The sequence below is a fragment of the Dipodomys merriami genome, unplaced genomic scaffold (genome assembly GCF_024711535.1).
Source record: "Dipodomys merriami isolate MVZ:Mamm:240054 unplaced genomic scaffold, mDipMer1.0.p SCAF_6, whole genome shotgun sequence".
Taxonomy (NCBI): Eukaryota; Metazoa; Chordata; class Mammalia; order Rodentia; family Heteromyidae; genus Dipodomys; species Dipodomys merriami.
The window spans coordinates 33,462,056-33,485,819 of NW_027206179.1; the positions used below are offsets into that span (position 1 = coordinate 33,462,056).

The following is a 23,764-nucleotide window of genomic DNA, read 5'->3' on the forward strand; positions in this document are numbered from 1 at the left end:
ACTTTAGGTGATTGTTTTAACTAATGTTATAGCTAAAATAATGTTAAGATTAGCTATATTGAGAGGAAACAACTAAAATGTTTATACTAGCAGAGATTTGACTGTTACACCTGCTTTTCTACTTAGATGTTATACTATCTCATCAATATAATATGAATAGTGCTTATCTTGTTCTAAAAATCCATGTGTATAATTTCTCAGACCAAAACTATCAATAGATTATTTCTTTTCCATCAATGTCTATAAATCCAGTTGATTTATAAAGTTATATTTATTTATTTACTTAGTCTAAGGCAGGGTGTTATGCTTGCTAGGCAGGAGTTGTAATGCTTGAGTCATGCTTTAATCTGTTTTGCTCTGGTTATTTTTGTGGTAGTGTTTTGCTTTTTGCCTCTGCTGTACAGGACTGTGATCCTATTTTCACGTTTTGCAGTGTCTGGGCCAATGGGCACACATTACCACATCCTGCTACTCACTCTTGCAAGTCTTTTTGCACAAGCTGGACTCAGACCATTATCCTCTCAGTTACAGTCATCCCTTACTATACCACGGTTCACTTATCACAGCTTCACAGCATCACAGGTTTAAAAACAAACAAACAAAAAACAGTGATCCCTCGTCTATCATGGGAGTTATGTTCCAGAGGCCCCAGTGATATGTGAAAATCCACTAAGTAGCAATAAGTGAACTGTGATATAGTCAGGGTCAACTATGTAATGCTACTTCACAGATTTTCGCCTATCATGGGGGTCTCTGAAATGTAGCTCCTACAATAGGTGAGGGATCACTGTACATCTTTGGAGTAGCTAGGATTACAGGCATTAACTACTAATACATAGCCCTTACTAGGTTTTAAATATATTATGTATTAACTCTCAAATTGTGTGTGTGTGTGTGCATGTACAAACAAGCCTGTGTGCATGTGCATGTGTTTGTGCGTACATGTGCCAGTGAGCAGTCCCAGTGCTTTCACTGCGGATTTGGGCACTATCATGTTAGGTGTCAGTTTATCCTATATTGGATTTTATCTTTTATTTGGAAAACCATGTTTCTTTTAGCTTTGCTGTTTTGGTTCTTGTTGAACTTCCTATTTCATACCTGCATTTTTGATTTATTGAAGAAATATTAAATATTACTATAGATGCAGAGGATAAAGCAGGGAATAGAACTGGAAAGAACATCTAAGGAAGCTTGAATTATAATGGTTATTTACTGCAATTCTATTTAAACCTTTGAAATTGTTTCAAGGATCGGGAGCAGTATACTATAGGGTTTGAACTGAAGCTCTTGCACTAGGTAGGCTGGCTCTCTGTCCCTTGATCTATGCCTACCCCCCTTTCATTAGAGAGCTTTGAGATATGAGTCTGTCTTCCTAATTTTGTATGCCTGTGCCATGAGTGTGGCTGTAGGCTTCCCATTGTTGTTGTGATTATAGGCTTATGCCACTGCCATGTCTGGCTTCCCTTTATTGCTGTGCTCACAGGCATTTGCCACTTCCTTGTCCAGCTTCCCTCTGTGGAGAGTGGAGTCATAGGACTTTTATGCCTCATCTGACCTGGAACTATGATTCTCTCAATCTTAGCCTCCCAAATAGCTTAGGATAACAAACACACGCTGCTTTGCCCAACTATGAATTAGAAACAAGTTTTACAAACTTTTTTGTCTGGCTGGCCTCAAACTTTACCCTCCTAATCTCTGCTTTCAAGTAGCTAGAGTTGCTTCACTTTCTGAGTTGGTTTTCATTAATATAATTTAGAACCTTAGCTGCTTAATGCCTCTACCTTTGCAGCATGTGCTAATTAAATATTTTTTATAATGAAGAATGTTACTGTATTCATACAGAGTGATAAGGTAGAATATAAATTAGTATACTACCTTCGTTCTATATGATAGTGATAAGTGATCAAATTAATGAGTTGAGAAAACTGTTCATGCAACAGACAAGAAAATGGAAATTATAATAGAATATTTGAAAATTATAATTGGGAAAAATAATTTATTTGTATATGTATATTAGATTGTTGATGTCCATAAGTATATAGTTTCAATGAGCTGCCCATTATGTTACACAACTTGTGCTAAAGACTTGGTTATTTTCAAAGCATATCTAAAATATTCACTTTATCATTTTAACACATTAACTTTTACCTCGCCCTTTGGGCACCATTTTCCTTTGGGAGGCATATTATTAAAGTCAGGAAAACTCAGAAGATAACACAATTAATTTAAACACAACTGAAGATAACAGCTAAGCTTCTTGGAATCATCTGACCTGCATAATGTGAATGCAGTTATATTTTTTAAGTGGTTACTTCTTTTTTTTTTTATTCTTTTACTTATTTCTCTTTATTTTTACTTACTTTTTGATGACACTTGGTCAAGACCATATATAGTAAGTTCATAAATAAGATAAATTTAGTATAGATACTATATATATACGTATATATAATATATATGCATATATATACACAGAGAGAGAGAGAGAGAGAGAGAGAGAGAGACTTGTCGTTTTTGTTGTTGTTGTTGTTTGCTTGTTTGTTTTTGGTCATTTCTGGGGCTTAAACTCAGGGCCTGAGCGCTGTCCTGAGGTTTTTTGCTCAAGGCTAGCACTCTACCACTTTGAGCCACAATGCCACTTCCAGTTTTTTGGTGGTTAATGGAAACTCACAGACTTTCCTGCCTGGGCTGGCCTGGAACCATGATGCACAGCCTCCTGTGTAGCTAGGATTACATGTGTGAGCCATCAAGACCCAGCTATTAACCTGACTTTTGAAGTAGGACTCAGTGGTAGAGTGCTTACCTTGCATGCATGAGGCCCTGGGTTCCATTCGAAGTAAGCCAGCACCACATAAACAGAAAAGGCTGGAAGTGGCGTAGAGTGCTAGCCTTGAGCTGAGGGACAGTGCCCAGGCCCTGAGTTCAAGTTCCACAACCAACAAAAACAAAACAAAACCCAAGAAAGAAATCTAGAGTTGCCTGTTTGTGTGTGGATGTGTGTGTGTGTGCGTGTGCGTGTGCGTGCGTGCGTGCATGCACGAACACTAGGTTTGTTTTTTGTTTTTTGGGTTTTTTTTGTGTTGAGTCCTGATATCTTAGAGAACAACTTAATGGAAAAGGCAATTTGGTAATTTTAGAACCTTAAGTTATTTGGTTACTAAATTCAGTAGCTACTTAAATTTGCTTTCATTTTAAGAACTAAAATCCCAATTTAAAATTGTATAAATTGCAGTTGACTTGAGTTAATATAGAACTACCCTGTGATCCGGCAGTTCCACTCCTGGTCATTTATCCAATAGAACACAGACAAGATTACAATAAAGTCATCATTAGCACAAGCATGTTCACACAGCAGTATTCACCATAGCCAAGATACAGAATCAGCCCAGATGCCCCCTGAGTGCATGAATGGATCAAGAAAATGTGGTGTATATATATACAACGGAATTTTTCTCATCCAATAGGAAGAATGATCCTGTATCATTTATAAGGAAATGGAAAGTCTTGGAAAAAGTTGTATTAAGTGAAGCAAACCAGACCAGAGAAACATATTGCTTGGTTTCCCTCATTTGTGGTTGGTAGAATGTATCCATACATCTGTAGGTAAACACCTTGAGTAGTATACTAGTTGTTACAATGAATTAACTGGAGTATAATGGACTTCAGTTGACAGCTCATATATAAATTTTTAGAAAGATTAGATCAAAGCCCAATAGAATAAGCACCAGGAAATGGGTACATGCAGGAGAGGGATAGGGTCAAAGGAAGAGGGGTAGACTAAGAAAGGGAGCAAGCAGGGGAAAATGCAGTCAAGAATTCAATTATATATTCTACAAAATTAAGAAAATAAGGGGAAAAGGGGAGGGAGTGGGTTGAAGGGCCTGATACCAAGATGTATTTGTATATTGCATTGTTAAATGGCACCTCCTTTGTACATCTACATAAAGATATCAAAACATTTAAAAAAGATAGATTGAGGGATTCTCATCTAAAAATCTGAAATCCAAAGTCCTGAATTTTCAGATGATGTTCAACCACAAATTTCTGTGCATATAGACAATATAAAATTCCAAACATCTGAAACTCCGTGGTCCTAGTTATTTTCAGGTAAAAGATATTCATTAGGTAGTTATACATTGTTTAACCTATGTGCCTGATATCTTCTAGGCTGCAAAACGAGGGATTCTTTCATCTGGTCGAGGTAGAGGAATTCATCCAAGAGGTCGAGGTGCAGCTCATGGCCGAGGCAGGGGGCGAGGGCGAGGGCGAGGTGTGCCTGGACATGCTGTGGTGGATCACCGACCCAGGGCATTGGAGATTTCTGCGTTTACAGAGAGTGATAGAGAAGATCTTCTTCCTCATTTTGCGGTACTTTCTTTCTACCCAACAAGACAAACACCAGTTGATAATCATGGTTCAGTTAATAAATTCAATAATTAAAGGGGAAATTATGAAATTGGAATGAATAACTCTGAACAAAGGGTTTGATTAACCATAAAACTATGAAATGTGAGCTATGGATTTTTTTGTTTGTTTGTTTGGTGATACTGGAGTTTGAACTCAAGGCTAGTTTGAACTCACTTGCTAGGCAAGTGCTCTACCACTTGAGCTACTCTCCACTGCCACCCTAACCCTCTTGGTTTCAGTAATTTTTCAAATAGGGTCTCGCATTTTTTTTTTTTTTTTTTTGGCCTGGGTGGGTCTCAAATCTCCATCCTCCTACTTAGGTATATGTACCACTATGAGTAACTCATTAAGTTTTGTGCCAGCCACCTTATATCCTCCTGATGTGCCTCCTAAGTAGCTGAGATTATAGATGTGAGTCACCAGGCCCTGTGAACTATAGTAACTTTTTGTTTATCTAGAAGAAATGTTACAATTCTTAGTAGGCCTTTATATACTGTGAAAAGAATTATTTAAATTTTGTTTCAGAGACTGCCATCTTTAATTTGGCAATTTCTGAAAATAATTAACATGTTACATGGACAATCTATATTTTTAAAATCGTTACTTGTTCTAGCTAACCAAAATTTAATACAACATTTTGATAATATGATAATTTGATAGTTACCTCCATAATTAATACAAGGGTATAAGTAGTCTATTTTATGATAGTAGGTTGCCTTATAAAAAAGGAAAAGAAGTTTCTATCCTGCTAATCTTTAATTAACTTGGGCTCCCAGGCATTCATTAGGCCTATTTGCAGAGATTATACCCACCTTAAATGCATCTTCATCTTAAATATTGCCATTTTTGCTAATATCTCAAAACTCAGTTACCAAACATGTTTTTTTCACTAAGCATTGTAGCAGTTTTTCTGGATAAGAAGGAAGTGGCCAGTTTTTTTTCCAAAGGAGCTTTTATATGTACTAGTTTACTACAAATGAGTTATGGTAAACTATAAAGGTAATTTATAATCAAGTTCCATTTATTAGCCACTGTAAGTGCATTAGTACCACAAAGAAATGTTTTTGACAATAGCATGTAATAGGAGAAATAACAATAAAAGAATATTTAATGAAATAGATAAGGAGTGTAGATTTTAAAAGATAACAAGCTTGTAGATGGTACACAAATTTGTACCTTTTGAAAATTCAAGTTCATGTTTAGAGCAGTTAGTAGATATTTGGTCAGAACATAAAGAAGTATTAAATGTTTAAGAAATAATTAAAATAATACTTAAGGAGATTAGTGTCCTGTGCTTTATGGATTTAAAGGGATAAAGAAATAGAGGAACTAGAAAGGAGATTGGGGAGAATCTAGTCCAACTCTTCCCTGCTTTTCACCCCACTTCCACAAAAGAAAGGAGATGTAGATAACTTGAGTATCTTAAAAAGGTTACATAGCTAATCAGAAAACTAGCAATAAATATGCTAAAATAATCCAAACAGACAAGGTAGGTTTATTATGGCTGTGTTTTGGTGAGGCATATTGTTTTAGAGAAATATTCAAAGCTTCTAGCTAGCAGTTCTTACATATACTTAGAGATATGAACTCTACTCAAAAGTTAGCAGTGGTAATTGACATTACCAGTCTTAAGAATGCAGGTTTAAAATGTTGCTTTTCTATCACAACATGAGTTGAACATATGAAATCAGAGGAAAGAAACCTTACGTTATTAAAGGATGCATTTGCGCATAATTTGTCATTTATCCACTGAGACTAGTAATAATAATAATTGTAGCTAAAACAGAGAGCACTTGTTTTATTGGAGTATTATTATGTCTTAAAAATTAACTCACTGTGTTAGAAATTATTTGAATCAAGCTGGGCGCCAGTGGCTCACGCCTCTAATTCTAGCTACTCAGGAAGTTGAGATCTGAGTATCACGGTTCAAAGCCAGCCCCGGCAGCAAAGTCCGTGAGACTCTGATCTCCATTAAAAACAACTAGATCACCAGAAGTGGTGCTGTGGCTCAAGTGGTAGAATGCTAGCCTTGAGCTGAAGAGCGCAGGGACAGAGCCCAGACCCAGAGTTCAAGCCCCACAAACCACCAAAAAAAAATTATTTGAATCATTCTATGTATGGGTAGGTTCTTTTATTAATGTCCATTTTAGTGATGGTAAAAATGAAATACAAAGAGATTAGGTAACTAATCAAGTTTTGGTGTCTTAGCTATCTCCCCAGTTGGAATGGCCTTTACAAGAAAACAGTAATAAATGCTGGCAAAGATGCAGTCAAAAGGGGAACCTTAATGCACTGTGGGTGGGAATGTAAACTGCTTGAACCACTCTGGAAAGCAGTGTGAAGGTTCCTCAAAAAATGAAACATAGAACTACCTTAATGATCTAGCAGTTCTATTCCTGGGCATTTACCCAAAAGATTACAAACCAGGATACAGTAAAGCCACCACACAACCATGCTTATTGCAGCACTATTCACCATAGCCAAGGTGTGGAATCAGCTCGATGCTCCTCAATAGACCAATGGATCAAGAAAATGTACACAATGGAATTTTACTCATCCATTAGAAAGAATGATATTATAATTGTAAAGAATTGGAAAAAATTACGTTAGGTGAAGTCAGGCCCAAAGAGACAAAGGATCCATGTTTTCTCTTCTATGTGGGAACTAGATTAAGCTAACAAACCCATGATAAAACGTTGGGTGGAGCCAGGCGCTGGTGGCTCACTCCTGTAATCCTAGCTACTCAGGAGGCTGAGATCTGAGGATCGCAGTTTTGAACTGCCAGCCAGGGCAGGAAAGTTTGTGAGACTCTTATCTCCAATAAACTGCTAGAAAACCGGAAGTGGTGCTGTGGCTCAAGAGGTAGAGCACTCGCCTTGAGCTGAAGAGCACAAGGACAGCGCCCAAGCCCAGATTTCAAGCCCCACTACCAAACAAAAACGTTGGGTGGTATGCAAGTGTATACAAATGAAGTGTGGTAGATTAAAGGGAAGTCCCAAATAGTGTAATTTCTTAGAAAGCCAAAAGTTCAGTAAAGTAAAACACCAGAAGCAGGTACTCAAAAGGAGAAGTGGGGCCAAGGGGAAAAGGATACACGAATGAAGAGGAAGAGAATGCAGACAAGAACCTACCGTATATCCTACAAAATTAAGAAGAGTGATGGAAAGGGTAGATAAGGGATGGGTGAAAATGTTGAAAGGGTGAATGGAGTGACATTGAACATAATAATTATGTTCAAAAACTATTTTGTTAAATGGCAACTCATTTGCAAAATTACTTTCTGTGTGATATGTATGTATATGCATGCAGTGCATATCCGCATGTTTTTAATGAGATTATGGTAATAGGGTTTTTTTGTGTATTCCAGTCCTGGAGCTGGAAGTTGGGCCTGAGCTCAAAACTAGCATTCCACCACTTGATCTACAGCTCCACTTCTGGCTTTTTGATGGTTAATTGGAGATGAGAGTCTCACTGGGCTTTCATGTCCAGATTTTGAGCCACTCACTATCTTATATTTCAGCCTACTGAATAGCTAGGACTATAGACATAAACCACCAGTGCCTGTAGTTTTATTTTGTGGTGAAAAGTATTAATAATAAAGGAGTAAAATTTGGTTTTGTAGAAAAATACTATACTTAGGAAAGAAATCCAGCAAACCCCAGACAGGCATAATGTATTTACCATTTAAATGGCCTGAAAAGTTTGTATTGTAAATATATAGTAAATGAAAGCATGATCAATTAGAGCACTACAGTTTCAAATAGGTCTGGACTTTCATCCATTAATTCCCTTAATTACTTTGGGAATATTAATTTTCTGAGTCTTTTTTTTTCCCACTTATTAGGAATGTACTGAAAATTTATAGATTGTTAATATTCAGGTATGCTGCTTAAGAATGAATTTAGCTTGTCCTGGATTAGAGTAATAAAAGGAAGGTCAGTAAATAAGCTCAGGCTTTGACTGTTATTTCATTCATGTAAAGACTACTTGAGGTGTTTGGGATTTAGGTCAATAGAAGAGCGTTTACCTGCCAAGTGCAAGGCCTGCCTTGAGTTTGGTCCTCAGCTTTGGAAGGGGGAAGGGGGACACTTGAAACAAATGTAGTTCACTAATTCTGGAAATTAGAGGATTGGAAATAATACTGAGGAGAGAATCAAGCTTTATCTTAAAATTTCAATTATTAAGCTGAATTACTATTCCTTTCTGTTAATTAGCATCATTATCTGTTTATTCTGGGTTATATTTCAGTATTTTAATGTTTTTGATGTCATTGGGAGTTGTGGATGTTTCAAAACACTTATTTGGAGGAAATATTTTTCTTTTTCAATTTAAAGCAATATGGTGAAATTGAAGATTGTCAGATTGATGATTCTTCACTTCATGCAGTAATTACATTCAAGACAAGAGTAGAAGCAGAAGCCGTAAGTATTAAAAATAAGCATAAAAATTAAGATTTTTATGAGATGTATTCCTTCTAACTTTTAATATAAATAAACTTTTAAATTTAATGAGTATCTGTTTTGACTAGGTAAAATATAAAATGACACTTGTGACATTTTAGGAATGATGTCCTAATGTTGGTAGGTAATTCTGCATCTAATGTAATCATGTTATAATTATAGTGCATACAGTTATTAAGTCTAATGGCAAATTGTACTGTCTTGTGAACATCTAGATTTCTTACTATTTTTTCTCTAACAGTAGGGCCATCCCACTTTGATGTATTTTTTTGTTTCTGTGGCCTAAAACAAAACATACTTTGGAAGAATAAGTATAGAGAGTTAATTTAGGAGAAGTAGGGAGAATGTAATCATTTTGACTACTTTTCTTAATTATCCTTCACCTGCTTATTCCCAGTCCCTGTAAGCTGAATTCTAAAGAAGTGTTGGAATGTCAGCACACCCTCAAATATACTGCTATTAGTTTTTGCCCAAGATACAATATATAGCTCTAGATTTTAGAGTATTCTTAGTATAGTTGTTGTAAACTATATCTTGAATAATTTTTCTAAGGATTGACTAGAAGTATTTTTATGTGTCACGTGGGTTTCAGAGATTTTAAAAAGCAAAATTAGAGTGAGTTGTAAAGGATTTATGGGAGCTTAGTCTTGATATGTTCTCAAGGCATTGTAGAGAAGGTAGTGTAACTATTTTGTTTTCAACAAGGGCAAAATAGTTTTCTAGACAATCACCTTAAATGAACAGAACAGTTAGATGTAATTCAGAAGTTTTAAGTTGGTGATGGTCTAAAGAAGTTTTGAAAACAATTGTTGGAATTGTCTTGGTAAACTATTGACATATCCTTTATTTCAGTTTTACCTTTCTTAGTGGAAATGTAATGCAGTATATACATTTTAATGAATTGTATGTATTTTCCAAATAAAAAAGCAAGGATTAAAAAAGACCCAATACTAATTTTATGAAGAGTGAATAAATGACAGAATAACTGAGGTTAAGTCTAATGGGAGCTACTTAGTCTAATGGCTTAGAAGGAATAGCTACCACAGCTATGATTAACACTTGAAATTGTTATAAAAATTAAGATGTAAGCATTTCCTTAAGCCAAAAAGTACATTTTTACAATGTTCAGTTTTGAAAAGAATAGAAAATTAAGTTAAAGTTTACTTTGTACAAACAAGATAGAGAAAAAATAACTTCTGGGTTTCAGGGAACGTTTAAATTCTTAAGTTTTTAAGAATTTAAAAATTACTCATTTTGACATAGAAATGACAACTTTGTTGAAGAATGCTTAGAATGTATAGAATATTGCCATATACTGTCATCATTATTTTAAATTAAGATAAAAAATGTAGGAGTATATAGACTAAGAAACAAAGGATTAGGACTAAGAAAAGAAAATTTTCAGCTAGTGTTTATTTCTAAATAGTTCATTGTTTTTATTTGCTGGAGCATCTAGATTATTGAAGGAATTTTTCTTCAGTTTTATATAACCATGTTAGACACACAGTATTTCAAGGTGAATATAAAGGTATAAATTCATTGAAACATTCATGGTGAGATTAAGAACATGCACCAACACACCCTGCTTGTAAACATTCAGTTATATTAAATTTATTAGGTATAAGAAATTAACCTAATTTCATCAAGCAAATCTAGTATTTTCAAACTATATGTTTATTTGGATTTATTTTTGACTCTTTCATTGATTAGTTTTCTCTTCGCATACCACTTATAACTATAATCCCAGCCATCAGGAGGCTGAGTGGGTCAAGAGGATGGAAAATTTGAGACCAGCTTAGACTTTCCACATAGTGAGACTTTGTTTCCAAAACAGACCAAAAAAACCTAAACCATTCCCCCCCACCAAAAAAAAGTTATTCTAGAAAATACCAGCAATAGTTTTTTCATTTTTAGATTACTTAATTTTACCAGAATGAAGAAATGGGTTTTGAATAGGTTTTTGCATAAGATAACAGATTCCTTAGGAAACATATAATGGTTTTAGCTTCAAAACATTCAAAGTTGTTTTTGAAATTATTTAAGTATTTTCTAAAATTCTAGTTAAATGATACTGTGATGAAGCCATGAACTAAAAACTCTAAGCTGTATTTTTAATAGTCATGAAATCTTTTAAATTTATCAAATTTATTTGTGCAGATTCAAAATTTATACCTGGGGACTTTAATATCAGACAACTCATGTTCAAATGTCATTGAACATATAATTGTTTTACATTATTCTGTACTTTGAGATTATGCTATCAATCTTTGGTGAATGAGTTATTTCAGTATGCTGCTAATGTTGATTTATGTTCATGTTACTTTTATTTGAATGCACTGTTTGCAAACTAGCTACTTAATGTAGCAAGTCTTAGTTTTTTTTTGTTTTTTTTTTTTTTGTTGGTCATGGGGCTTGAACTCTGGGCCTGGGCGTTGTCCCTCAGCTCTTCATCTCAAGGCGAGCGCTCTACCACTTGAGCTACAGCGCCACTTCCTGTAGCAAGTCTTAGATCTATTTGCTAAGTTCAAGTTTTTCTTATTCAGTTGTAAAGATTTATAAGAAATCCTGTTCATTAACAAAGTTCAGGGTTGTTCCCTATATACCTACTTCACAGCACTTTCCTTGAAATACTTATTCTTTACATCAGATATTTTCATAATTACAGTCATTTGATGTAATTTGAGGATAATGTAATATGTCTTACAAAGTATTTTTATGTATGTTAAAAGTTATTAGGTTTTATGCCTAATAAAATTCATTTAGCCTATTCATGCTAATTTAGACAGTGATTTAGAAGCTTAACCAATATCTTGAAGTATGTTGGGATTATTATTATTGTACCAGTTACTGTGTCAGTTACTGGCTAGTAATGAAATAATTGTACTCAGTAGAAATTTTGTGTGTGTCTGTGCGTCTCTGTGTATATGTGTGTATGTGTATGCTGCTTCTGGATTTGAACTGTGAGCCTGGGTGCTATCCCTGAACTTTTTTGCTCAAGGCTAGCACTCTACCACTTGAGCCACAGCTTCGTTTTTGGCTTTTTTTTTTTTTTTTTTTTTTTGGTATTATTCACAGTCTCATCAACTTTTCTTGCCAGGCCAGCTTTGAACCTTGATCCTCAGATCTCAGCCTCCTAAGTGGCTAGAATTACAGGCCTAAGGCCACCGGTGCCTAGCGAGAAATTTTTCTTTTTTAAAGTATTTTGAATCACTAGTATGATTTTATAAATAAGTAAAAAATAAAAGTTAATTGTAAATTATAATAATGAATAGCAAATTGTGAAGTAACCAAAAAGCAAATAAGTGGATAGTTGATTCTCAGGTCAGCTTAACTATTTTTAGTTAAACACTGGACACTATAAAATTAATATTTTTCTTAAATTATTAATGGTCTATACTCCAATGTTCTCAATTATTTTAGGCTGCAGTTCATGGAGCTCGTTTCAAAGGGCAGGATCTAAAACTGGCATGGAATAAACCAATAACTAATATTTCAGCTGTGGAAACAGAAGAAGTTGAACCTGATGAAGAGGAAGTATGTCTTTTCCAACTTGTTTTTACCTTTAATTGTTCGTAGTTTACATACCAAATGAGAACTGTGGATTGCTAATCTTAAAGGAATATATGAACACACACATGCGCGTGCACACACAGGTTTCATATTTCTAGAAAATAATATATACTTATTAGATTTTTATTCACAGGAAATGTTGCAATATCTTAAGTTTTAGAGTATCTATTCTACTTGAGTGCTGCCTTTAACATTTCAGCTTTCTTTTATTTTCATTCATGTTGTTGTAGTTCATTAGAATGATTGACTCCTATATTGTAGATTTTTAGGCACAAAAATGAATAAGACACGGTCCCCGTCATCAAGGAGCTTATAATTTGGAAAGGAGGGTGGTGGCAGATATTTAAGAAACTAATTATAATAATAGGCAGATTCGTGTGCCGAAGAAGGATTTGAACAACATGCTGGGGAACACTGAGGAAGTGGGTTTTTTTTTGTTGTTGTTGGTTTGTTTGTTTTTTTCCTGTCCAGGACAATCTTGAAGAATGCACTGATAGTAGAGCTGGGTCTTGGGTGATAAATTAGCATTCCATAATTAAGTGCTGGATCTGGGGATATAGCGGAGAGAAGTATTTTAGGTAGAGCTATATAAGCTTTAGGAAAGATATGGAAGACTGAATTTTTCTTGAATAATAGCACTTAGTTGAAGAAATAAAGGTAGGATGAAGAAATGAAATGATTCTGTGTTGCCTTTGTTAGATTTTCATAATGGCACTTCATTTTGTTTCAAGAGCATTTCAAGGCTGTTATGAATACTCATAGTCAAATGCAAGAACAAAAATGTATATTTTGAAACTCATATACATGATTTGTCATTTTATATTTTAGATTATACCTTTGTCCTTCCATGAGTTTGAATTGAATGGGGGAAAAAAGCAGGAGAGCACCTGGTATTAGGTATTTGAAAAGTTTGGAAATGCAGTCTTAAGAAGTTTTTATGAAAGGATTGAGGAAAGGAAGGAATGTTGTAAGGAAATATTCATTAAATGAAGCATAAAAGAAATAGAAATCTCAGATTTTTATACAACTCATTGATTCAGTGTTCAGAGTTAGAGTAAGTCAGAGAAAACAGATGTTTTCTGTAAGTGTCAAGCAGTATTATAAAGGTACAGAAGATGTCATAATAATGTGTCAGAGGCGGGAGATATGGCATACACAAAGTCTTAGTTTGGTATTCAGTGTTTGTTTCATGGAAGCAGTCATAACTGGAGAGAAGTCATTGAATGGATAAAAGGCTTCCTTTGCTTTTTGAATGCTCCAGGAATAGGAATAACCTTTTTTATTTGACTCAGAAAGAAAAGTGTTTAAAAATGTCACCTTTTTTTCTTATTTTTTTTTCCTTTTTTTTCGGTAAATTCCTAAATACATTTTAACCTAAAGTTTCAGGAAGAGTCTTTGGTGGATGACTCATTACTTCAAGATGATGATGAAGAGGAGGAGGACAATGAATCTCGTTCTTGGAGAAGATGATTTGACTGATCATTGATCTGCATATGCTAAAACTGTACCTGTGTTTCATTAGTATTATCTAATGTACTTTTACATATTTGTAAAAACAATTTTTGGTAAAATGTGATGAAGATGGATTTCACAAATAGACAAAAGAGAAGAAAACTACCTTCTGATCCTGTATTTTGAAAGATTGATGTTTGCATTTTATTTCAGTAAACAGTTGCTAAAGACATCACCTAGAACATATGCAATGTTTTTATTACATACTTTTACTGAACATTACAGAATTCTTTGGGTTCTTTGTAATTTAATGAATAGGTTTGAAAATTTATGACCCAATACTTGTTATAACTTAGAGGATTTTGTTTTACTGCAAATAAGGAATGAATTTGCATTTAAAATCTTAATGAATGTTTTCAAAAATGAATTGATAATATAGTACTCTAACTAAAGTCTCCAAGTTATGTATTCATAATATTACATAGTAGTATGCTTAGGCTTTACTATGTATTAGCCTTTTGTTAGACTTGTGTATGTATTTTACCACATGGGTTTTAATGATAATGGTGTATGACTGCTTTACATATGAGTCCCTATGCATCTGGATGTTCAAAATAAAGTGGAATGGTCTTTTAAAAAGAAAAAAAAAGAGAGAAAAAAAAGAAAATTAAGACAATGTTCCTTGATTAAAAAAAGAAAAAAAAAAAGAAAAAAAAAGAAAATAAATAGACCATTCCAGATGGCAATTTACCTTTCCCTTAGTTTTCACAAAAAGAGCTTTAATCACTAATTTAATAATGGTTACTTGATACTTTTACAATAATGTACAATCCAATGTTTAAAATTATTCCACTTCAGTTTTGATTTGATCCTATAAATTTTCAACAGATGTCTTAAAATTTAAAAGCAGGCTGATTAGTTTGGAACCAGACTTCAAGTAGTGCTAACATTTGGTGAATAAGAAAACATCATATTACATTTTGGATGTATGAAAGAAAACTTGACCATTTGAAGATGTATGAATAAAGAAATGTACTATAGATACTACTTTAGGAAAACACTGTTTGGTAAGTGTTCCAGTCTGATATTTTATGTGTGCATTTCCTATACTTGTATAAAAATCTTTGACATTCCAAAAATTGTGATTTTTAAGTGGATTTCTCTGGCAAGTGAATATCGTTGAAAGTTGATATAGCAGTTTCCGGGGCGGTGGGGGGGGGGGATAAATTCTTTGTAGAGTAAGGGGGTGGGAGATTACTGTGTTAGATCTTTAATTTGTTGCAAGTATTCCTGCCTCTCCAGATTGGTGATATTGTAAATCACGTTTTTTAAAAATCACCTTATTTCATATTAGGGACATCACAAAAACTATTTCTGCCACCACCAGCCTTTTCTGAATGGAGTCACTTGTGAATACTGTTTTTATTTATCTTTTGTTCCCCTACACTTGGGGTTATAATTTTATGTTCTTGATACTGTTTCAGTGGAACATTTTGACATGAAATTAACATACATTTATATTTAAAATTTCAAGCTCATATTTTAGTTGTCAAAATACTAACTTTACTCAAACTTTACAAAGATCTGATATATTTTATGTAGTCTTTTGTATGTTGACTGTGTGCTATTCTGATTCACTAGGTAAGTTTGTTTTCTTTTCTTTTTAGTAGTCGTGAAAGGTGCCAAATTGGCAGAGGCTCACGTTTCTTCTCTTTACACCAAACAGGTATTATAAAGAAAGTAAATCTTTCAAAAGCCAGTTAAATCTCTATGCTGATTGATACATGGCTTTATAATTTGAGCTTTTAACCTGATATTTTAAAACTTTTTGTAAAACATCTTTGTAATATACTGAAATTACCTACTCTGTATAGTCCAGCATATAAATAATTACTCTTGCCTAGGACTCACTAATAACTTAGAATTTAAAGTCTAAAGCCATGTTGATTTGAAGTTTGGTTTCCCTAGTATGGGAAGTATACCAACATTTATTAGGTTCAGTTATACAGTTATAACCACTAATGATTTTAATTATGTACGTTACTTTTATGTTGCTATTTGAATTTTGAATTTATGAACATGTTTAGTACATACTAATACTCGTACATATATTTTGATATATTCTCATTTAAAAGTAGATTAAATTCTCATCTTACAGATAAGGAATCTTACTCGAAGTTATAGCTACTGTTAGGACTAGATTTAAATTTAGGCTTTCTGATTTCGGCACCAACTTTAAAAATACAAACAAAAGTATATAATGATGCTGCCAGTACTTAATTATGGTATATATATAGCAAACATGCCTCAAAGATAATGCACAAAATTAGAGGATTTCTTGGTGATTAGGCAGTTTATATTTCCCCTCCCTTTAATACAGCACTTTGTTCATATCTCTGTTATGAATCTTAATGTTGTAAAATAATTTATCTGGTTTATATGTCTGTCTTTCCCACTAGATTGCAAGCTCCTCTAGGAAGGGGACCATGTCTTATTCATCTTTTTATTTCTAGTGTTTATCATGCAGCCTGGCTCATGTAGGCACTTAGATGTTTGTTGGATTAAATAATGAATGAGTGCATATTTAAATCTCCAGTAATTGGTGACAATTACCTCCCTTGTTAATTCTTAATCAATTTTCAAAGAATCTCTCTCTTGATGATCTTCTGGGTCATTGAGAGTGTTTTGTTAAACAATTGGTATGGTTAGGCTTCTTTTCAGAGGGGTTTCAAGTATTGATGGAGGTATATATCTGTAATCCTAGTTGAATGAAGCTCTAATACTTTGGAGTACTAAAGATAGTAATTAGCTTCAGGGATAAGATTCTATTTAGTTTTATATTAATAGTGTGTGGTTATACTGGCCAAAAGCCACATATCTAGTCCATTCCACTCAGTTTAAGTCCAAAGGTGACCTAGTATAGAGTACTGGACAAGGGTTAAGAGATTGTGCTTTTAGTTTCCATTCTATAACTCTGTGGTTTTAAACAAATCTCCTAACATATCCAGGCTTATTTCCTTGTCCCAAATGAGGGAAGTAAGTTGGATCAGAAGACTTGAAAGAAAATTTATTATTATAAAAGTGATGTAGAGTCAGCTACAGATGTATGTAAGTCAAGTAGAGTACATTTCTTTTTGGACAAAGTCACCCTTTTACCTTATCCAATTTTTTCTTCCTGTCCCCATCCACAAGTTCATTTTCAACTTTGAAGATCCCTTTTAAGTCAGTAGTTTCCCTAGTCATGTTTCTAAACAGTTTAATATATTTAAGCCAATTCTCCCTATCTGTTATCCTTTCTATCATCAGTGGAAACAGTTTAGAATTGATTATGTCTCAATGTAACTTTATATATAGTGTTCCCAAAGGCTTGCATTTATTTGCCCAGCAAAAGTTCTATAAACTTACATGTTTACTATACTTCCCTTAGCTTTTTCTTTTGCTTCTAAACTCAGAGTAAAAATTAGAATATTTGCTGCAATATACATAACAGTCAGTGCTACCATAAATACAGAGTTAGGTCCTCTTCTTCTTTCTCCATTCATTCCCTTTACAATATACTGGCCAAAAGCAATACTTTTTAATTCTTTGACCAAATTGCTTACTGTTAACATCTAGGCTGTGAAGGCTGAGTTGAGAGTGGGAAAATTTCAAAGGACAATATAGGTAACAACAAAAAAAAATTGAGGAAAATGATATACTATTGGTTAAGAGATTGATTAGGATTACCTCAAGGGATGGTTATGTTGTCATTTTACATAGTTTACTTAATATTTGTCTAAGCAATGTTGTTTTAAATGTTATTGATCATTGTAATACTTTTAGAATATTAATGCCCAAACATTTAAATGAAAATGTTGCAGAATAGAAGACTGTTCCATAGCTTTTGTTTTATTGTAATCAGATCAAGTATAATATAAAGACAAGACAACTGTTGTAGTTGATTACTTGGAGCAAGTGTGGCTGAGCTTAAATGATGACTATATCTTGTTGATAAAACTGCTTTAGGGGATTACTGTATTTCTATTCTTAGTTGTAACACTAACCATTGGTTATAAGGGCTCAAAGGAAGTAAAAAACAGTTGCTTGTTTGGTTTGTTAAATCAGTGACGTTAAAAACTTGTCCCCTTACATGTAATGTAGACTAATTATAGAAAACTAGTTTTAATCTTTCTGGAATTTATGGAAATGTTTGTAAGATTGCCTCACAAAAGTCTTACAAAGAGTCTGTTAGTCTTTTAAAGTATCCTACAATGAATCTGGCATTACAAAGTTCATTTTGAGTCTTCCTCTCTAGACATTTCTCCTTTGAAAATCCTTTAAATTAAAAATGGAAATTTAATATAAGACTAAGTCACCTTTATAAACTATTTGTAAGGCAGTAAGAACATTTTCTTTTCCCATATATAAGGAACTTATTGCTCTAATGTGTGTATACAAGCCTTTAGAAAAAGGGTAGTTTTGTTTTGCTCCCTCTTACCATCATTATATGTTTATCAGATAAAACAAGTAGTCTTCTAAACAGCTATCTTCAAAACTCCTGTGGGAAAAAAGAAAAGTCTTCATGAATATGACTGCCCTTGTCATTCATTTCTAAGGAAAACATCATACTTGCTTAATAGAAAAACAACTTTTTATTACCTTTCTTGGAATTTGCATTTTACGCTCATTACCTAGTATGACTGAAAAGACTTGAAAATTTTCCCTATAATTTTTATAAAATTTTCATATTCACTTTCTGAATCTATTGTTTTTTTATCTATACATTCATCTTTCATCCTTTAATACCAGGCACTGTCTTATTCTTGAAAAACATATATGTATATATGTGTGTATATATATATATAGAGAGAGAGATAGATAGATAGATATATGTGTGTTTATGTATATATTATGACCTTAGTGCCTGTTTTATAAAAGATGATTCAAGAATAACATGATCAGAATATAAAGTTAAGGAAATTAGGTATTACACAATTACTTTGAAATTTCTGGAAAACTTTTGTGTGTGTGTGTGCATGCGTGAGTGTGTGCATGCGTGCATGTATGCGAGTGGGCCCTCACGCCTGTCCTGAGCCTGAGCACTGTCTCTGATCTTTCGTGCTCAGGGCTAGCACTCTACTTCTTGGAGACACAGTGCCATTTCCAGCCTTTTGGTGGTTAATTGGAGATAAAAGTCTCATGGACTTGCCTGCCCGGGCTGGCTTTGAACCACCATCCTCAGATTTGAGAGTCCTAAGGAGGTAGAAATATAGGTTTGAGCCACTGACCCCTGGCTCTTGGGAAATTTTTAAGAAAATTATTTTTTCTTTGGTTTTTCTTTATCATGTCTTAGTTTAATCATAGTTTCTTAAAATTTCTTTGCCTACATGTAATAACATGAAAATACAGTAGTTACTAGATTTCTTAATGAAAAATTTTAATCATAGTCATGATGCCATACTGTGACTTTTATATCTTAATTTTTTAAGGAAGCACAAAACAAGGAGGTTTTGGTAAAATTATTTTAGCCCAAAACTAATCATTTGTGTAATATGTCTACACCTATGATTTTGATTTTTTTTAAATGTTTGGAAAAGTTGGAGATCAGTTTATGGTGTGATTCAATTATTAGATTTATTTACTATTTTCAAAGGTTTTTTTTTAATAGTGTTCTCTTTTTTCAGCAGAGAGAAATCATCTTTGCCTGAATTTAGCTTTGTGACTACAAGAGCAAGACCAGTCCTGTATGGAGACGACTGTTAATGATAATATCATTCTATCATTTTGTTTGCTCTTCACCAATTTGAATAGATGTTTACATGTACTGTAATTAGCATTCTACCTTTACAGTTCTCTGAGAATACACCTGAGTCCAGAAGTATATCTGAATGTGTGCTCTGAATGTGTGATATTCATAGATATTTTCTTCCCTCTTCCAGCCTTTTATTTTTTAAATACCTTAAAAGAAGGAATAAGGCTTCTTGGTTTCCTAATATGAGATATGTTAGTCTTGGCCAAACTAAGAATTGTGTCTAGGAAATCTGTATAGCCATGATAGTGTGTTTATTACTGTGAACAATTTAGAATGAAGAAAATGAATTAAAATGTCAAACCTAAGTTCTGTTTATTTATTTTCTTGGTTTTAGGATGTATTTCTTGGATTAGGATAGTTACTTAAAATAATTTTAAACAGATGGTAAAAATCCTTTTTAAGCACTATTTCTTAAATTTATTGCTAAGGATAGTGACCCAAATAATTTTTAAAAGTAATTTAGCTCTTCAAAACCAACAAGGAGAATTAATTTTCTTTTGAAGCAATAAAAAATGATCTGGGGATTATTGATAATTAAATACACTGATTTTGAAAAAATAATTTACAGAGTTTTTTCATGCTTTTTTTACTTGTAATCAAGACATCAAAGGCAATTGTAAAAGCGAGGGAAAATAGTCTTCTAGGGAAAATAGTCTTCTATGTCTGACATTGTTAAAGATTGTCACCTAATTTTAAAAGTACATACAAATGATAAGCAGTAAAGTTTTAGGATTATAAAGTATACAGCTTAATCTTACTATTTATTTACAGTATCCTTTTCATGAAGGGCATCATAAAAGATTTTCACAAAATTCCTGACTATTCATAAATTCTTAAAAAGTTGGAAGTTATACTTGGTATCAATTCCTTATTAGAAAAGAACAAAGTAGATTTAATCTGTTGACTTTTTAAAAAAGTTCAGTCCAGCCAGGCTTTTTTTCTGCCAAGCTATTCTGCAAAGATTTTTTTTCCTTCAGTATGCATTGTGATTGTCTTCATGAGTAATAAAAATGAATGATGGGGTGATTCTACCAGTTATAATGTAATGTATCTATTTTGATCCACACTGGTTAAAGGAAGAGTATGTATTTTGGAAAGTCTTGTATTAGTAGCCTATGTGTTACTATTTTTTTTAGGCTTTTTTTTTTAAATTCACATTTGCAGACTAACAGAGTTTGTATAGAGTACGTAAATATTTTCACAAATGAGTTTGGTATTTTTTAATTTTTCAAGGATTCTCTGCCCCTCCTGTAGTGCAGTTGAAGCGCTACAGCTAGTTTAGAACCCAAAGAACATTGTTAGAAGAGACTGTACTTGCTGGTAACACTTTTGATCAGTTAATAGGTGTGGACCATCTACTATAACCTTCAACTTCAGTTTTTCATCTTTCTCCCTATGCTATTAAATTAAAAATAAGATAAAATTGAATAAGACATGCCAATTAAGATCATTGTGTTTTGAAAATTGCTGTGAGGTCCAGTTGATCGGATATATGTTTAAGTCCTCATATATTGGTAAGCTTCTCACTTTTAAATTTTTCTTGAATAGGATTCTCATGGAGCTATGTGTAGATAACTGTACAGAGTCATTTTTGTGTAATTGAATGAAGCAGTTTACCTCTGCATGATTGCATTATGGAAACCTTTTCTATGTCTTTATATTTTTCAATACTTAGATTTTACACTATTAGCCGCTCTAGTCATGCTATATTTGTTTTTTTTAAAGAGTTTATAAATATTTATGCTCAAAATACAGATCAATTGAATATTTTTTGGTCTTGTTTATGAGATAATACTTTAAAGTGATATAGACCCCTCAAGTGTCTTAGGAAAAAGTCATTGGTGCTACAGAAACTTTCAGTCTAAATTTTGAATTTGTTGTCTAGTCTTTGCTAGGCTTTACTCTATGATTGCTTGTGATTTATTCTGATCTAACAGTGTAATTATGAAAGTGGTCTGTAGGGAAGCAGATTAAGAGCCCAACCATTAGGACATCTTAATACTTTAAGGAAATAACATATGACTACACACTTATTTGTGCCTAGCTTCCCCCCCCCCCCAAAAAAAAAAAGAATTATTTTGTGTAAGAAAGGTTATTAATTTGATTTTTTTGTTGTTGTTTTTGGGTCCGGTCGTGGGGCCTGAACTCTGGGCCTGCGCGCTGTCTCTCAGCTCTTCCGCTCAAGGCTAGCGCTCTACCACTTGAGCCACAAGCACCACTTCCGGCGTTTTTTCTTTTTGCTTATGTGGTGCTGGGGAATCGAACCCAGTGCCTCATGCATGCAAGGCAAGTGCTCTACCACTGAGCCACCTTCCCAGCCCAAGGTTATTAATTTGAGTGAAATTTTTTTAAACAAATGATACATTTGGCATGGCTGTGTTCTCTTCATTTCAATTGCAAAACTTTTGTAGTCCTAAAATAGGTAAATTTGCTGTTCTTTACATTCCCATTTTAACAGGATTAGTTTCTTAAGTATTATAAACATTTGATGAGTTATGAAGAGATGAGATAATAGCATCATGCAAGTATACATTAACATGCAGTTTTTGTTTTAACCCCAAATTTTATTCAGCACCTGAGTGAATGTTCTTATGATGTACTTATTAAGAATCAGCAAAGCCTTCATAGATGTTCAAAATCCTGAACCTGTTTTGAGTATAGTACCACTTCAGAACAAACTGTCTGGCACAAGATTACCTTTAATACATGGTTTATTTTAGCTTAGTTATTGTGGACTGTTAAATCTAAGAACACCAAAGGAGTCTTTTCTTGTCTGAAGACTGGATTGTTCCAGTATTTAATACCTGTGCCCATAAGTATCCCATTTCATGAATGTGTGTTGGCATGGGGAAAGAAAATTGCCTGCTCTTTGAGTGGAGCGCGAGTAACTGGTTAAGCTGTAGCAGCTTTTCTGTTTATTTTAAAAGTGATAATAAAACTTGAACTGAAAAAGGCAAAACTTGAACTAGAAAACTACTCTTGTCTGCTTAGAATGTGTATAATAATAACATGTGTATGTGGGTTGTCAACATTTTAATTTATAGTTGGATTATGTTTCTTTTGTTAAATATCCATAATATTTATTATTTTTATATTTTGAAAAATTTTAAAATAAAATAGTCTTACTAAAAACAGTTGTTAATGTTTAAAATTGTTCTATATTTGCATCAACTAATATAAATTATAGGAAGAAAATTTTGCATTCATTGGACAGTATACAGTTGAGAATTCTGAAGATTGTTAATCTGAAGTGGCACCACATTTCACTTATGTTGTTTTATGTTAATTTTAGCTCTAGTATGTTACTTGCCTAAGGACACTTGCCATTCACATATGAGCCTTCATTATTCCTCTTCCTCCTGGTTCCTGTTTTTTAAACCATTCTAGTTAGCTCTTCATTCCATGTGATGACCACAAAGTGTTTCCTATAAAAATACTGTAGTACTATCTTAGGACTGCCATAGATTTTTTAAAGTGAAGATATATATACAGTGCTCATTCAGTTCACAAAGATATTAAGTTACTTTCACAAGTTTTATGTGCATTCTATTCTTGATCTGATTTTATCTACTTTGTCAGCATTTAACATGTTCATTTCACACTTTATTGTATGCCAACTGTTATATAGTCAGTTGTCTTATTCCAAATACACCTATCTGTGATGTAGGTTACGAAGGTTGGTGGTGACATGTGTTCTGCTTGTCACAGGGATTCCATTGAGATGCACATTCACATCTCAAAACATGACACACTTCTGTGAAACTTTGAAGTTACATACAGTTAAACATCCATGTGTGTATGTATATACACATATAATGACGGTCCTGTGAAGTATTTGCTGATGTTGCCAAGCCTTCACAAAAATACTTAACAAGAGCTCTACAAAGAATGAATTTTGTTCATTTTAACCCTTTAAATCTCAGGCATTTATGTATCATTGTAAAGCAATGAAACTTATCTATAAAGGATGGCTGAACATTGTAAGTGGGCTATACTATTTTTACTTAAGTTTATATGTGTGTGGGGGCGGTAATAAGACTTGAACAAAGACCTCACACTTAGTTTTGCTCAAGGCTGGTGCTCTACC

The 23,764-nt window shown here is 33.5% G+C and overlaps 1 protein-coding gene across 9 annotated transcripts in view; it reads left to right on the forward strand.

Moving 5' to 3' along the window:
- Rbm26 (RNA binding motif protein 26) overlaps positions 1 to 22,843 on the forward strand; it is a 73,280-nt gene extending 50,437 nt beyond the window's left edge. For 8 of the 9 annotated variants that reach the window (XM_070002769.1, XM_070002761.1, XM_070002766.1 and 5 more), the window contains 4 exons: positions 4,165 to 4,365; positions 8,739 to 8,825; positions 12,285 to 12,398; positions 13,815 to 14,949. In XM_070002769.1, the coding sequence (XP_069858870.1) occupies positions 4,165 to 4,365; positions 8,739 to 8,825; positions 12,285 to 12,398; positions 13,815 to 13,904 (492 nt within the window). In that variant the 3' untranslated portion in view covers positions 13,905 to 14,949. Of the gene's footprint in view, positions 1 to 4,164; positions 4,366 to 8,738; positions 8,826 to 12,284; positions 12,399 to 13,814; positions 14,950 to 19,549 lie in introns of those variants that run through there. The other variant, XM_070002765.1, reaches the window with a different exon arrangement.
- Positions 22,844 to 23,764: the final 921 nt, after the last annotated feature.